Source organism: Eptesicus fuscus, chromosome 17 (genome assembly GCF_027574615.1).
Source record: "Eptesicus fuscus isolate TK198812 chromosome 17, DD_ASM_mEF_20220401, whole genome shotgun sequence".
Taxonomy (NCBI): Eukaryota; Metazoa; Chordata; class Mammalia; order Chiroptera; family Vespertilionidae; genus Eptesicus; species Eptesicus fuscus.
The window spans coordinates 39,980,162-39,993,210 of NC_072489.1; the positions used below are offsets into that span (position 1 = coordinate 39,980,162).

Genomic DNA, 13,049 nt, shown 5'->3' on the forward strand with positions numbered 1-13,049 from the left:
GTGAGTGTGTGTGTGTGTATCCTATATAATAAAAGGCTAATATGCAAATCAATGGAATGGCAGAATGACTGGTCGCTATGATGCTCACTGACCACTAGGGGGCAGATGCTCAATGCAGGAGCTGCCTCCTGGTGGTCAGTGTGCTCCCACAGGGGGAGCACTGCTCAGCTTATTGCTGGCGGGCGTAGCAGCTGAGGCAGGAGCCTCTCCCGCCTCCACGGCAGCGCTAAGGATGTCCGACTTAGGCCCATGGGAAGCGGGCCTAAGCCATCAGTGGGACATCCCCCAAGGGCTCCTGGACTGCGAGAGGGCGCAGGCCAGGCTGAGGGACCCTCCTCCCCTAAGTGCATGAATTTCATTCCCCGGGCCTCTAGTATAAAAATAAAGCCCTGGCTGGGTAGCTCAATTGGTTAGAGTGTCATCCTGATATGTCAAGGTTGCTGGTTTGATCCCTGGTCAGGGCACACATAGGAATCAACCAATGAATGTATAAATAAGTGGAACAACAAATATTTCTCTCTCTCTCTCTTTCTCTCTCTCATCAATTTTTTAAAAGGAGGAACTAACATTTAAAACTCTAATTAAGAAACATTTTCAGAAACAACTGAATACCTGAACCAACATATTGAAAAGGCCTATGAAGTATCTGAAAAAATTAACCAGAAATGATTACATCTGAGATGTATCTGGGCAAAACTATCAGATTTTAAAGTTAAAGAAAAAAATTCTGAAAGCCTGCAGGCAAAAAAAGGACTTAATAACTTGCAAGTGCAAAAGAATGAGGATAGTATCACACTTCTCAAAAGCAAGGCAAAAATGGAGCAGCATTTTCTAGAAACTGAATTAAAAAAGTGTAATCCAGGGCAGCCTAACTATTATTCAAGTGTCAAAACAAAACAAAACAAAACAAAACAAAAAAAACAAAAACCCCACATTTTCAGCATATGGGAACTAAGGGCCTTTCTTAAAGAATCTCTTAGAGCTTAAGCTTTATCCAACCAAGAAATGACTTGGAAAATTTTAACAAAAGGACTGATGGTGAATATTTCAATATAGATAACTTTAAATCAAAGACTAAAAAAGGTGAGAATGAGGTAGAAGACCAATGTACAAATGTAATATATTGTGGCAAAGTAGAAATAATACACCTGAAAAATGGGGGAAGAAATGGGAAAGAGGAAAGTAGAAAAAGCTGATTGTTGCATTGGCAACAGGTAGGAGTTAGAGGATGACATAGAACCTGATGATCTTATGGATATATATATATAAATATTTATATATATATAAATTTTCCACCCTGAATACACCTTCTCGTGTATTAAAAAAATTCTTAAAAATTGATCACATAGGGCATAAGAAAAACTTTAGTAAGTTCTATGAGGTGCACATTTCACAAACAACACTCTCTGGTCACAATGCAATAAAACAAAACTATTAATAAAAAAATTTAAAGGATCCTATACCCAGAAATCTTAAAAACTTTATATTAAATAATGTAATGGTTTAAGAGGAGATGCAACAAGAAGAAAACTTTTTGTAAGTATGTGTGGTGATGGGTGTTAATTGCTTTATATATGGATTGTAGTGGTGTTACACTGATATACACATTTGTCAAAACTCATCAAACTGTACACTTAACATAGGTGCATTTTCCCCAGATATATTGAGATAATTGACAAATAACATTGTGTAAGTTTAAGGTGAATAATGTGATGGATTTGTACACATATATTGCGAAATGATTACCACAACAAAGTTAGTTAACACATCCATAACCTCACATAGTCACTTTTTCTTTTTTTCTGGTGAAAACATTTAAGATTAGTCTCAACAAATTTCAAGTATACAATACAGTATTATTTAGGTACATATTTTATTCGGATCATATATCAAAATTGATTAAAAGGAAAAGAGGCCCAAATAAAAACCAACCCTTCCTCAGATGTCTGGAGGTCTTCATTGTCTGCTCATATCTAAGAAAGGAGCAATGAGATTGTAAGTTCTGTGTGAGGAGGGCTTTTCAGCTGGAGGTTTCATTGTAGAGTGATCTGGATGGGCTGTTTTGTGGGAAATTCTTGATATAAGTATCTTTAGATCTTTCCTAACAAGAATACAGTAAGGCAATTATTAAGAGTATAGACTGAGACTAAAAGAAAAGAAAAGAAAAGAAAAAAGAGTATAGACTGAGGCCTGATTACTTAGGTTCAAATAAAGGGTCTACCATTATTTGCTAAATTCCTAATCTTTGGGCCTTAGTTTGTCTATAAAGTGAGGATGATTATAGAGCTTACTTCATAGAGTTAATGTGATAATTAAATGAGTATATATATATATATATATATATATATATATATATATATAAAACAATATCTGACACGATAGTAAATACTAACTAAAATTAGCTATTGTTGCCGGAACCGGTTTGGCTCAGTGGATAGAGCGTCCGCCTGCGGACTCAAGGGTCCCAGGTTCGATTCCGGTCAAGGGCATGTGCCTTGGTTGCGGGCACATCCCCAGTGGGGGGTGTGCAGGAGGCAGCTGATCGATGTTTCTCTCTCATCGAGTTTCTAGCTCTCTATCCCTCTCTCTTCCTCTCTGTAAAAAAAAAAAAAAAAATCAATAAAATATATATATTAAAATTAGCTATTGTTGCTATCCAATCTGGCTAAAGAAACATAAGGAAAAGTCTCCCAAAGAACTTGTGGGAAACTTTTCTTTCCTAATGAAAAGATCAAGCACTGTCTTTATGCTTTCTTCCTGCTTTAAGCACAGATACAATACCTATGGATGAGACACTTTGGACTGTCTTAACTCTTGCAATTCCTTGGGATTTAAAATATTTTCCCTTAAATGCAAACCTGTAGTCCATTTAACTGTATGTCCTAGGGCTAATTGCTCATCCACACAAATACTGAATTTTTTTATATCTAAAATGAAAGTCCTAATAATACCTATTTCATAGTGTCAAGAGCACCACATGAGAATCTGCATATGAAAGTCCTTTGTAAACTGTAATAAAACTACATTAAGGATAGCTGGGTGTTTATTTACATGTGCTTTTGTATACACTCATTTTTTTTTTTTTGTAGAATGAGTAGGAGTTAATTGGCAAAGAAGAGAATATATGAGTCAGTATGTGGGAAAAATGGTATGATATGGTAAAGAGCAATTAATCTAAACTAAATACAATTAAAAGAGAAACATGAGGCATTCCTTTCAAAATAATGATGTCACCATTATTATAATTATCTACTGTTTTGAAAATTCTTCCTAATGCAGTAAGATATGAAATATAAATAAAAGGAATGAACATCAAAAGGAATAAACAAAATTTATTATTTGTAGATGATGTCCTTTTGTACTAGAAAATGAAAAAGAACTAGTCAAAAGTATTGAAATTAGTAAGAAGTGGATTTAGTAAAATAGCTAGAAGCATATTAACATTTAAAGAAGCAATAGCTTTTCTCTACCCAGTTGAAAAGGAGTGAAATTTTGCCTACATGTGATTCTAAATACACATAGCCTTGACCTTCCAGACAAGTTCATTGTCCAAACCAGGTCTCCCCATTGTTCTCCTTCCTTCCCACCACTGGGATATCCCCTTTAACCCACACTGACACTACCCTGAGGATAATGTCATGAATTATATATATTCATGTTCATTAGTACTAATGAGAATAAATTTTATTTTAAAGATTCTGTGTTAACAATTTGGGTGCACCAGAATTCTGAGAAGTATGCTTAAGAGAACCCCTTTATAAAATGGCTTGTTTGGGGTTTTGGTTGCTTTTGTTGATGCTTATCTCCCTTTCAGTTTCTTTTAGGTCTCACTCCTTCCATCCCTCCAATAACTGTTTGTTGTGAAATATAATAACTTGTGGACTTTTGTGATAAGCTTGCAATAAATGCCAGTCTGTCTGCACATGGAAGTAAGTAATTACTTCTCTCTCTTCTCCACCCATTTATCACCCAGACACAGGCTCTGGGGAGGCACCACATCCTCTCAGCTGAAACATTCCTCTCCCCCAATCTATCTGCCTTGTCCACCAACACCTGCTGAGGATTTTATGGCCATAACCTGGGCTGCCTGCAGCTCTCTGCACTCAGGTGAGCACGCTCAGCTCCTTGGTATAGAAAACTGTGCCCTTTCTGGCCCCAAGGGGACTTTGGCCCTAAATTTAATTTGAAGTCGAGGAATGTTATAGGGGCTAAGCTGTGATTGAGAGATCTGAGTAGCCAGAACAGAATGTAGGAGGTGGGGGCAAAAATGCCCCTCCTTTCATTGGGCCAAAATTCATACCAACAAAGATATATGGAAGGGCCTAAGCAAGGGTTTGGTGAGGGAATGTGATTCCTCTTTCTCTTGAGTTCAGCTAAGCCTTTGTCCTTTTATGCTGAGCGCAAGCAAAAGAGTGGGTAGGAAATTTACCAGGCTTGGTGGATATGCCACTGGGCGGCATAGCTCCATACACTGCCTGCTGACACAGCTCCTGACCCCAGCACCTATCGTTAACATCTTACCTCACCATGATGCAATGCCAGAACTAAGAAACCCACCTTGGTATATTATTATTATTAACTAAACTCCAGACTATATGTCATTAGTTTTAACTAGTATTAACTAAACTCCAGATTAGATTTCACTAGTTTTTTCTAACTAATGTCCTTTTTCTATTCCAGGATCCAATCCAGTATACCACATTGCATTTAGGAGCTAATGTGCTTTTTCTTCATCATCTCCTCCCCCTCCTCCTCCTCCTCCTCCTCCTCCTCCTCCTCCTCCTCCTCCTCCTTTTACTTCTCACACCTAGTTCTGATGGCTCTCTGCCTTCTTCCACTCCAGGGGGAGAACTTGAATTTGATTCTTTGTCAAAGTAAACAGGTACAAGTGTTTTCTGATTCCCAGCTATCATTGCTGCCTACACTCCAACTCCTACCCACGAACCAGGTATCTGCACTTTGTACAGTTCTTCCTAAAGTCATGTTATTTTAAAATTTAATTATATTTGAACAAAAGGGTGTGGCAAGAGGGGTGCCTGCTGTTAATGAGTAATAGAGAGCAACAGATAGACAAGGTGCTTCCAGCTGGGCCAGGTACTGCTCGGCTCTCAGTTCTCTCCAAAATGGCCTCTGAAACATGAGTTCTTGGTTCAACTTATGCTCTTGGCAGTCTTCTCATCCCAAAAGGCCACGCCACAGGTACCACTCTCCTCCATATGGACAGTTGCTTAATGCCTTGAGTGGATTAGACGACATAATGCTCACTAATCCCACCCAACTGTTTTCTTTTCTTTCTTTTAAAAAAAATATATTTGTATTGATTTCAGAGAGGAAAGGAGAGGGAGAAAGAGAGATAGAAACATCAATAATGAGAGAGAATTATTGATCGGTTGCCTCCTGCACGCCCCACACTGAGGATCGAGCCCACAACCCAGGCATGTGCCCTGACCGGGAATTGAACTGTGACCTCCTGCTTCATAGGTTGAAGCTCAACCACTGAGCCACACCAGCCAAGTAAGGTTGTGGGTTTGATTCTCATTCTGGGCACGTATAAGAAGCAACCAAAGAATGCATAATAAATAAGTGAACAACAAATGGATGTTTCTTTTTTTTTTCTCTCTCTCTCTCTCTTCCTTCCTCTCTCTCTAACATAAATTTTTTTAAAAATGTTAAGGCTTACTATGTTCTTTTCCTGAAAGTCAGTTCATTTAATTTGGATTCGCCTGATCTTGTCAGAGATAGATTTATTTATTTATTTATTTATTTATTTATTTATTTATTTATAGGGTGGTCTAGGGTTCCTTTATTCAAACTAAAATTGTTCTGTTCCTAAGGCATGGAACTTTTGGGATCAAGCCCCAGAGTAAACATCAAGGTCTCTCTACTTTTTCTGGTCAGAACTTTAATGTCTCCCAGTACCCTGTGACTCCAGGGATCTCTGTTCTTACAACACACAAGTAGCTGTTTTCTCCCAGGCCTTGTTGGATGTTTTCCTGTGCACATGAAGCCTAGCATTTAGCCAAAGACTGAATTTCCATGAATGGAATCCCTTTGTATATTTTTTGGCTACTTTTTTTGTGCATATCTCTCTTCTCTTCTATCCTGCCTCACAAATTACAGCCACTACAGTAGTCTGGAACTCTGACCACGGCCTCTTCATCTCAGCAATATCTTCAGCTCTGCTTAGACTCCACCTCCTTTTCTCCCTGTCAGGGGGTAAATGATATCAATATGACGTATCATAAGAGGATGGTAACTTTGATCACTTCATTAAGATGACATCTGCCAAATTTGTTTATTCATGTATCTGTTGATAGACATGTAAGTTATTTCCAGTGTGGGGATTACTAGTGTATTCATTTGCTAGGGCTGCCATAACAAAATACCACAGACCTGGTGGCTTAAACTACAGAAATTTAATTTCTCAAAGTCCTGGAGGCTTCCCACAAATTTTGATATGTTGTATTTTTAGCTTAAGTTCAAAGTTTTCTAATTTCCCTTTCAATTTCTTTTTTAACCCATTATTATTTAAAACGAGGGTCAGACCAGCTGGTGTGGCTCAGTGGTTGAGCGTAGACCTATCAACCAGGAAGTCATGGTTTGATTCCCCTTCCAGGCATATGCCCAGTTTGTGGGCTCGATCTCCAGTGTGGGGCATGCAGGAGGCAGCTGATCAATGATTCCCTCTCATCATTGATGTTTCTCTCTCTCTCTCTCCCTCTCTGAAATCAATAAAAACATATTTTTAAAAAATAAATAAAATGAGGGTCAGAGACCCTGGCTGGTGTGGCTTAGTGGTTAAAGTGCCAGCCTACACACTGAAGGGTCTTGGGTTCCATTCCTGGTCAAGGGCACGTACCTCTGTTGCAGGTTCGATCCAGGCCCCGAATGGGGGCCTGTGCAGGAGGCAACCAATCAGTGTGTTTCTCTCACATGGATGCTTTTTTCTCTCTCTCCCCCTTCCTCTCTTTCTCTCCCTTCTACTCACTCTAAAAAAAAAAAAAAAAAAAAGGAAAGAAAATAATGATGGAAAAAATATCTTTGGCTGAGAATTTAAAAAAAAAAAATGAGGGTCAGAGAATTGAGTGATTTGTTGAAGGTCATAAAACAAATTGATTACCAAGAAAGATGAAGAATTGATTTCAAAGGTTTAATGATGACTGGTATCCTCAACTTTCTGAAAGGGTGATAGATCTAAGAACTGACCGATAGACTTTTTCAGAATTAATAGTGTCAGACAGTATGAAAGAGCATTTCCACAGCAACATCATTATCTGTTTGGAACACCTAGAGTTTATTGGCATCATTAACACTGCATCTAGGAGAGCGTCTGTCAAGAAGAATCTGACTGAGAGGATAAAAGCTTTCAGAGAGATCTACAGCGTAATTTTCAAGAAAAGTTCTACAGGGAAATTTTTTTTATGCCAAGGTGACATCCACTACAAGTAACATGTGAAGATTATGTTTTCTTTTTTTAAACTGAATGTGAGAAAAAGATTGAGATGTCATTCATCACTTTAGTGTACTTATTTTTCCTCTTCTGAATATGAGATGTCACCCATTCCACAAAGAGATGAACTGTTCTTTGTCTTATGTTGTACTGTATCTACAGTATTTCAAGTACTCCACAGTGTGTGCCTTGTTATTGCTGCATTTCGATTGATTTGGGAAAAACTGTTATTGGATCAATAAGATAACGCTTGAGAAGAAATTATAGAACTGTGCTACAGGCAAAATAATGAGTCGTAAGTATACGTAATTATACAAGACATTCAGTATAGCACAGTTTTAGTGACAAATAACAGTGCTTAAATGTTTGAAAAGGCATTTACTAGTACCTTGATCTTTGATGCACTACATAAAAAAGAGAAAAACCGCCAAAACTGGTTTGGCTCGGTGGATAGAGCGTCAGCCTGCGGACTGAAAGGTCCCAGGTTTGATTCCGGTCAAGGGCATGTACCTTGGTTGCAGGCACAACCCCAGTGGGAGGTGTGCAGGAGGCAGCTGATCGATGTTTCTCTCTCATTGATGTTTCTGGCTCTCTATCCCTCTCCCTTCCTCTCTGTAAAAAATCAATAAAATATATATTAAAAAAAAGAGAGAGAGAGAAACCAAATTATTGGAATCTCTTGAGTTCAAATTCTTCCAACTATCTGTTTGTGTGAATTTGAGTAAGTTATTTAAACTCTATGTGCTTTCTTTTTCCCATCTCTAAAATGAGATTTAAAATAGTACCTATCTTACAGAATTGTTTTAAATATTAAATAATATATGAAAGGACCTGGCTGGCGAGGCTCAGTGGTTGAGCATCAACCTATGAACCAGGAGGTTGAGGTTTCACTCCCGGTCGTGGCACCTGCCTGGGTTGTGGGCTCAATACCCAGTAGGGAGTGTGCAGGAGGCAGCCGATCAATGATTCTCTCTCATTATTGATGTTCCTATCTCTCTCTCCTCTCCCTTCCTCTCTGAAATCAATAAAAATATATTTAAAAAATAGTAATATAAGGAAAGTAAAGTGCTTAGCTCAGGACGTAGCTTGGAGTCCCCACTCAATAAATAGTAACTCCTATCATTATTCCACAAATTCATATGTTACTTTGATTCCCCCCCCCCCGCAAACTGATAGGTACTTAAGATGTCTGTATTATTTTTTATAGTAATAGTTACTATGTTATCTACAAGGAACATAATTAAGATTCACTCACAATGATGAAACCACTCTTTATGATAACCTAGTATCATATAATATTCAATACTCCGAAAGGCCAGCGTTGGAAGACCATTGCGTAAAGAATGAGCAGATGTGAATTCTGTGCCCAGCTCTATCTGCTCTGCTTCCAACCTTGATCTAAATCTCCAATGACTCTGCACCTGCACCTTCAGACCCTTGAAAATTACTTAGTCTTGGAGTCTTAGGTATCACTTCTGGTCACAAGTAGTTCATTGACCAGAACCAGTCACCCATTTGTTTGTGTAGCTGGCACATAGTAGACTCTGAATAACCAATCTTTTAAAAGATTAAATGAAAACAAGTTTGGGTGGTTGCTCAGTCGGTTTTGTTAGATGGGCAAATCAGATATAAACTGTGCAATGCCCACTTTGCTAAAGCTCAGCAAAGATATAGTATAAGTACTTTCTGTGATTTTACCAAACTTTCTTTTACTTATTAAAAATTTTCCTAAGGACTTCCTTTGGTTTTAAACACTTTCATTTTCCCTAACTCAGATGCATTTTATACCTTTTCAGGTTTCAAAATGAAAATACATTTTCCATGGAAACATCCTTCGTTTGCTGCCTACTTATAAATAACTCCTTTCTGGTGATTCTCTCCCCCACCCCCACCCCCCTTATAGTCTCCTAACAAAGATAAAAGTGAACTGCCTGTTTGTTTTTTCCTGAAAATCAGATGAACCAAATACCATTTGTTCAGGTAAATATAGATCAGCACAGAATATGATATCAAGGGCTATGGAAAAAATACTTTTTAAAAATATCCCTACATCCTCTTGAAACTGTTAATATATATATTTAATTTTTTTCTAAGTAATACATTTCAACTTTAAGCTTTCTTTCTTTTTTAAATTTCATTTTATTGTATTTTTATTGATTTCAGACAGAGGGAGAGAGATAGAAACATCAATGATGACAGAGAATCATTGATTGGCTGCCTCCTGCATGCCCCACACTGAGGATCGAGCCTGAAACCTGGGCATGTGCCCTGGCCAGGAATCGAACCGTGAACCTCCTGGTTCATAGGTCCATGCTCACCCAAGGATATTTTCCCATTGATTTTTAGAGAGAGTGGAAGACAGAGGGAAAGACAGAGAGAAATATTGATGTGAGAGAAACACATCCATTGGTTACCTCCTGCAGGAGCCCCGACCGGGCCCCAGTGCGGGAGGAGCCTGTAACTGAGGTACATGCCCTCCTGGGACTCTGGTCCACAGGCCGTGGCTCTATCTACTGAGCCAAACCGGCTAGGACACTAAAATCCTCTTAATCTCTGTGAGACTAAGAGATTATGTTGGAAGTATTACCATTGATTTGATTACTTTTAAACAAAATATATGGGGTCATTGGAAAATACATTCATTATTAATTTATTTGATAGTTACATGTTGTTCATTTATTTCAAACTTTGTGAAACATAACTTCCTCCAAAAACCATAGAAATTTGGTTAAAAGCTACAAAAGACACAAACCTACCACCTAGCGGTGAAGAAAGGAAGTTTCAATCTTTTATCTCATATTTGTGCTCTCCCCTCACCACTTAGGACAGTTGTATGTACACAGAAATTCAATACTTCACGACTTAATAATAGCTTGCCGAAACCGGTTTGGCTCAGTGGATAGAGCGTCGGCCTGCGGACTGAAAGGTCCCAGGTTCGATTCCGGTCAAAGGCATGTACCTTGGTTGCGGGCACATCCCCAGTGGGGGGTGTGCAGGAGGCAGCTGATCAATGTTTCTCTCTCATCGATGTTTCTAACTCTCTCCCTCTCTCTTCCTCTCTGTGAAAAATCAATAAAATATATTAAAAAAATAATAGCTTGTTCATTTGACAGTACTCATAAGTTAGTGAAGTATTGCGGTATTCTGTGAACTGGGGAAAAGTCACTGCTTTTTAATATTGGGGACCAGAAAGTGCTTTTCTATTCACACATCTCAAACCACTCCAACCCAAGAGGCTCACTCTCTTTATGGGACAGACATCCCATTCCACAAGTTCCTGGTTCGGAGAACCAAGACCATAACCCTTGAAGAGACATAAATCGATGCACCAATGGGATTCCTGATGCCAAGTACTTAAATTTGTTTTACCTACTACAATAATTAAAATTAAGTCTTCGAATTTAAATTTACATATCTAAAAGCAGGAATGCACCGTCTTTAATCTTAAACCCCAAAGGCGAGGAAGAGCCGGCATTCCAGGGTCCTGGGCCTATTGTTAAAGAGGGACCTGTTTTGCGTTGTTTCTCCTCCCTACCCCCCCTTTCTCCTTTCCCCCTTTCATTCTTCTCTTTTCACTTTCAAGTTAACAGTCAAGTAATTAAGGCCAGCATTGTGTTTGCATGGAATAGCCAGTGCCCTACCCAGGATTATTTAACTATTTCCAGGTTTCCACCTGAAAACCCCCCTTCGAAAATACTTCTTTTCCAGTCTTTCCTGGAAGACGGAGTGGAGTGTTTTCCAGTATTGTTAAGTAAGCCTTCTTTTCACGTGCCATTCTCACTTTCAGCACAATTCTTCTTAAATCGCTTTCCACACAACACAGAAGGGGGTTCTTAATCTGTCAACCCGAGAATTTTACCTATGATCAGGCTTGCTAGTAGAAACCTCTTGATTTTTTAATTTAAATTAAAACGCTTGATTTCATTTTTTTTTTTTTACCGGACTTACGAATGTTGTGTAAGCCTCCCAGAGACTTAATAAAATGTATCCTTTTATCTTTTAAAAAACGTCAGGGCTCAGGGCCTCCACGGGCATCGGGTATTTATTCTGAATTTTGCTTCTTACACAGGCTCATGGGAGGAGCAGTTTCCGCCCGAGAAGTTCAGAGAACCAGTTACACGGAACTTGCAACAGTTGGTGCCTGGCCATGGGCAGGCTGGGAGCGATCGCTGGGGCCGGTCCGAGACCCCCGAAGCCTCGGGGCGGGGAGGGAAGGGGCAGCGGTGGCCGTGGAGGACAGTGCGGCGGCGGCGCGGGGTCGCGGGAGCTGCGCTCCGGCCGCAGGACGGTGCCTCGCTGGGCTGCCGGAGGCGGCGGCGGCGGCGGCGGCGGCCACGGCCAAGGACCGCGGGAACGGCAGCCCGGGCGGCCGCGCGCGCGCGCGCCGGGCGGGCGGGTGCGCACCCAGGTCGTCTCCCGGGGCCACGCCGGGGCCACCGCGAGGTGAGGCCGGCCCTGCCCCCGCGCCGCCCCCGGCGGGAGGCGCGACGCCCAGGCCGCGGGTGCGTGCGCGGCCCCGGGCTACGCGGCTGGGCGTGCGCGGGGCCGCGGCGGAGGCTGGGCCGGGCGGGCGGCAGAAGATGGCGAGGGTGTGTAGGCGGCAGCAATGCTCCGTTGAGAAACGCGGCTTTCGGCAAGAACTGGACTCCTGGCGCCACAAGCTCATCCACTGTGTAGGTGAGCGCCTCCTCCGGCCGCCCCGGGCCCTCGGGCCGCCCGGCCACCGGCCGCCCCGGACGTGGGAGGGAGCCGGGGCAGGCATTTGCGGCTCCGGCCCGCCCGCCCTCTTTGGCTCGGGCGTCCCCCCTCCCCCACCCCCCGGAGTGCGGGCGCGCGACCTCCGGGCGGGCTCCCCGGGCTCGGGCCGGAGCGCGCACCCTCCGCGGGGCGGGTTCTCGGGCGGCAGAGCTCGCCGCGCTCCCTTCCTCGCGGGGCGGCCCGGCGCCGCCTGCCCCTTATTGTGGAGACTCGCCCCGCGGTGCTGACACTTGACGGGGGTCGCCGCCGCGCGTCCCGCCGAGCCCAGCGCGGGGCCGGGCCGGGCCGGACCGGGCCGGGGGGTGGGGGGGGTGGGGGGGGAAGACATGCTGGGCCCCAGCTCAGCCCCATCCTCCGTTCTCGTGGGCGCCTTCCCCGTCCCGCGCCGCCCCTCCCCCACGCGCCCCAGCGGCGCGCGCCCCCGGCCCCACGGGCACGCGCGGCGGGCTGGCGGGCGCTCGGGCGTGTGCGAGGCGTGAGGTGGAGATGGGGGCGGAGGGAGCCGGAGCTGTCACAGGCCCGGGGTCCGCCTGACCGAGCCAAGTGGGGTGTCATGGCCGCGGGGGGCAGCGGCTGCACTTCCTCAGCGGGCGGCGGCGGCGGCGGCGGCCGGGGCGTTCATCCTCGACGCTCGGGTCGGTGTGTGTGTGTATTTGTGTTCGGTGTGTGCACGGCGGGGAGGACGGGGGTTGGGGGGGGGGGGCGGTGGGACCGGGTCCGACGGAGAAGACTAGTCGCTCTTGTCCCCTCCCGGGGGATTTGCCGGAGCCGCCGCCTCGCCGAGAGCCTCGTCCTCCACACCCACCACCCCCCCCCCCCCCGCCTCCCGGACCTCGGGCCG

The 13,049-nt window shown here is 43.2% G+C and overlaps 1 protein-coding gene across 1 annotated transcript in view; it reads left to right on the forward strand.

The window, feature by feature from the left end:
• Positions 1-12,693: 12,693 nt before the first annotated feature.
• The window catches only part of LCOR (ligand dependent nuclear receptor corepressor), a 106,944-nt gene continuing 106,588 nt past the window's right edge, over positions 12,694-13,049 (forward strand). Inside the window, exon 1 of the mRNA XM_054728711.1 lies at positions 12,694-12,847. Within this exon, the coding sequence (XP_054584686.1) occupies positions 12,762-12,847 (86 nt within the window). The 5' untranslated portion in view covers positions 12,694-12,761. The remainder of the gene's footprint in view (positions 12,848-13,049) is intronic.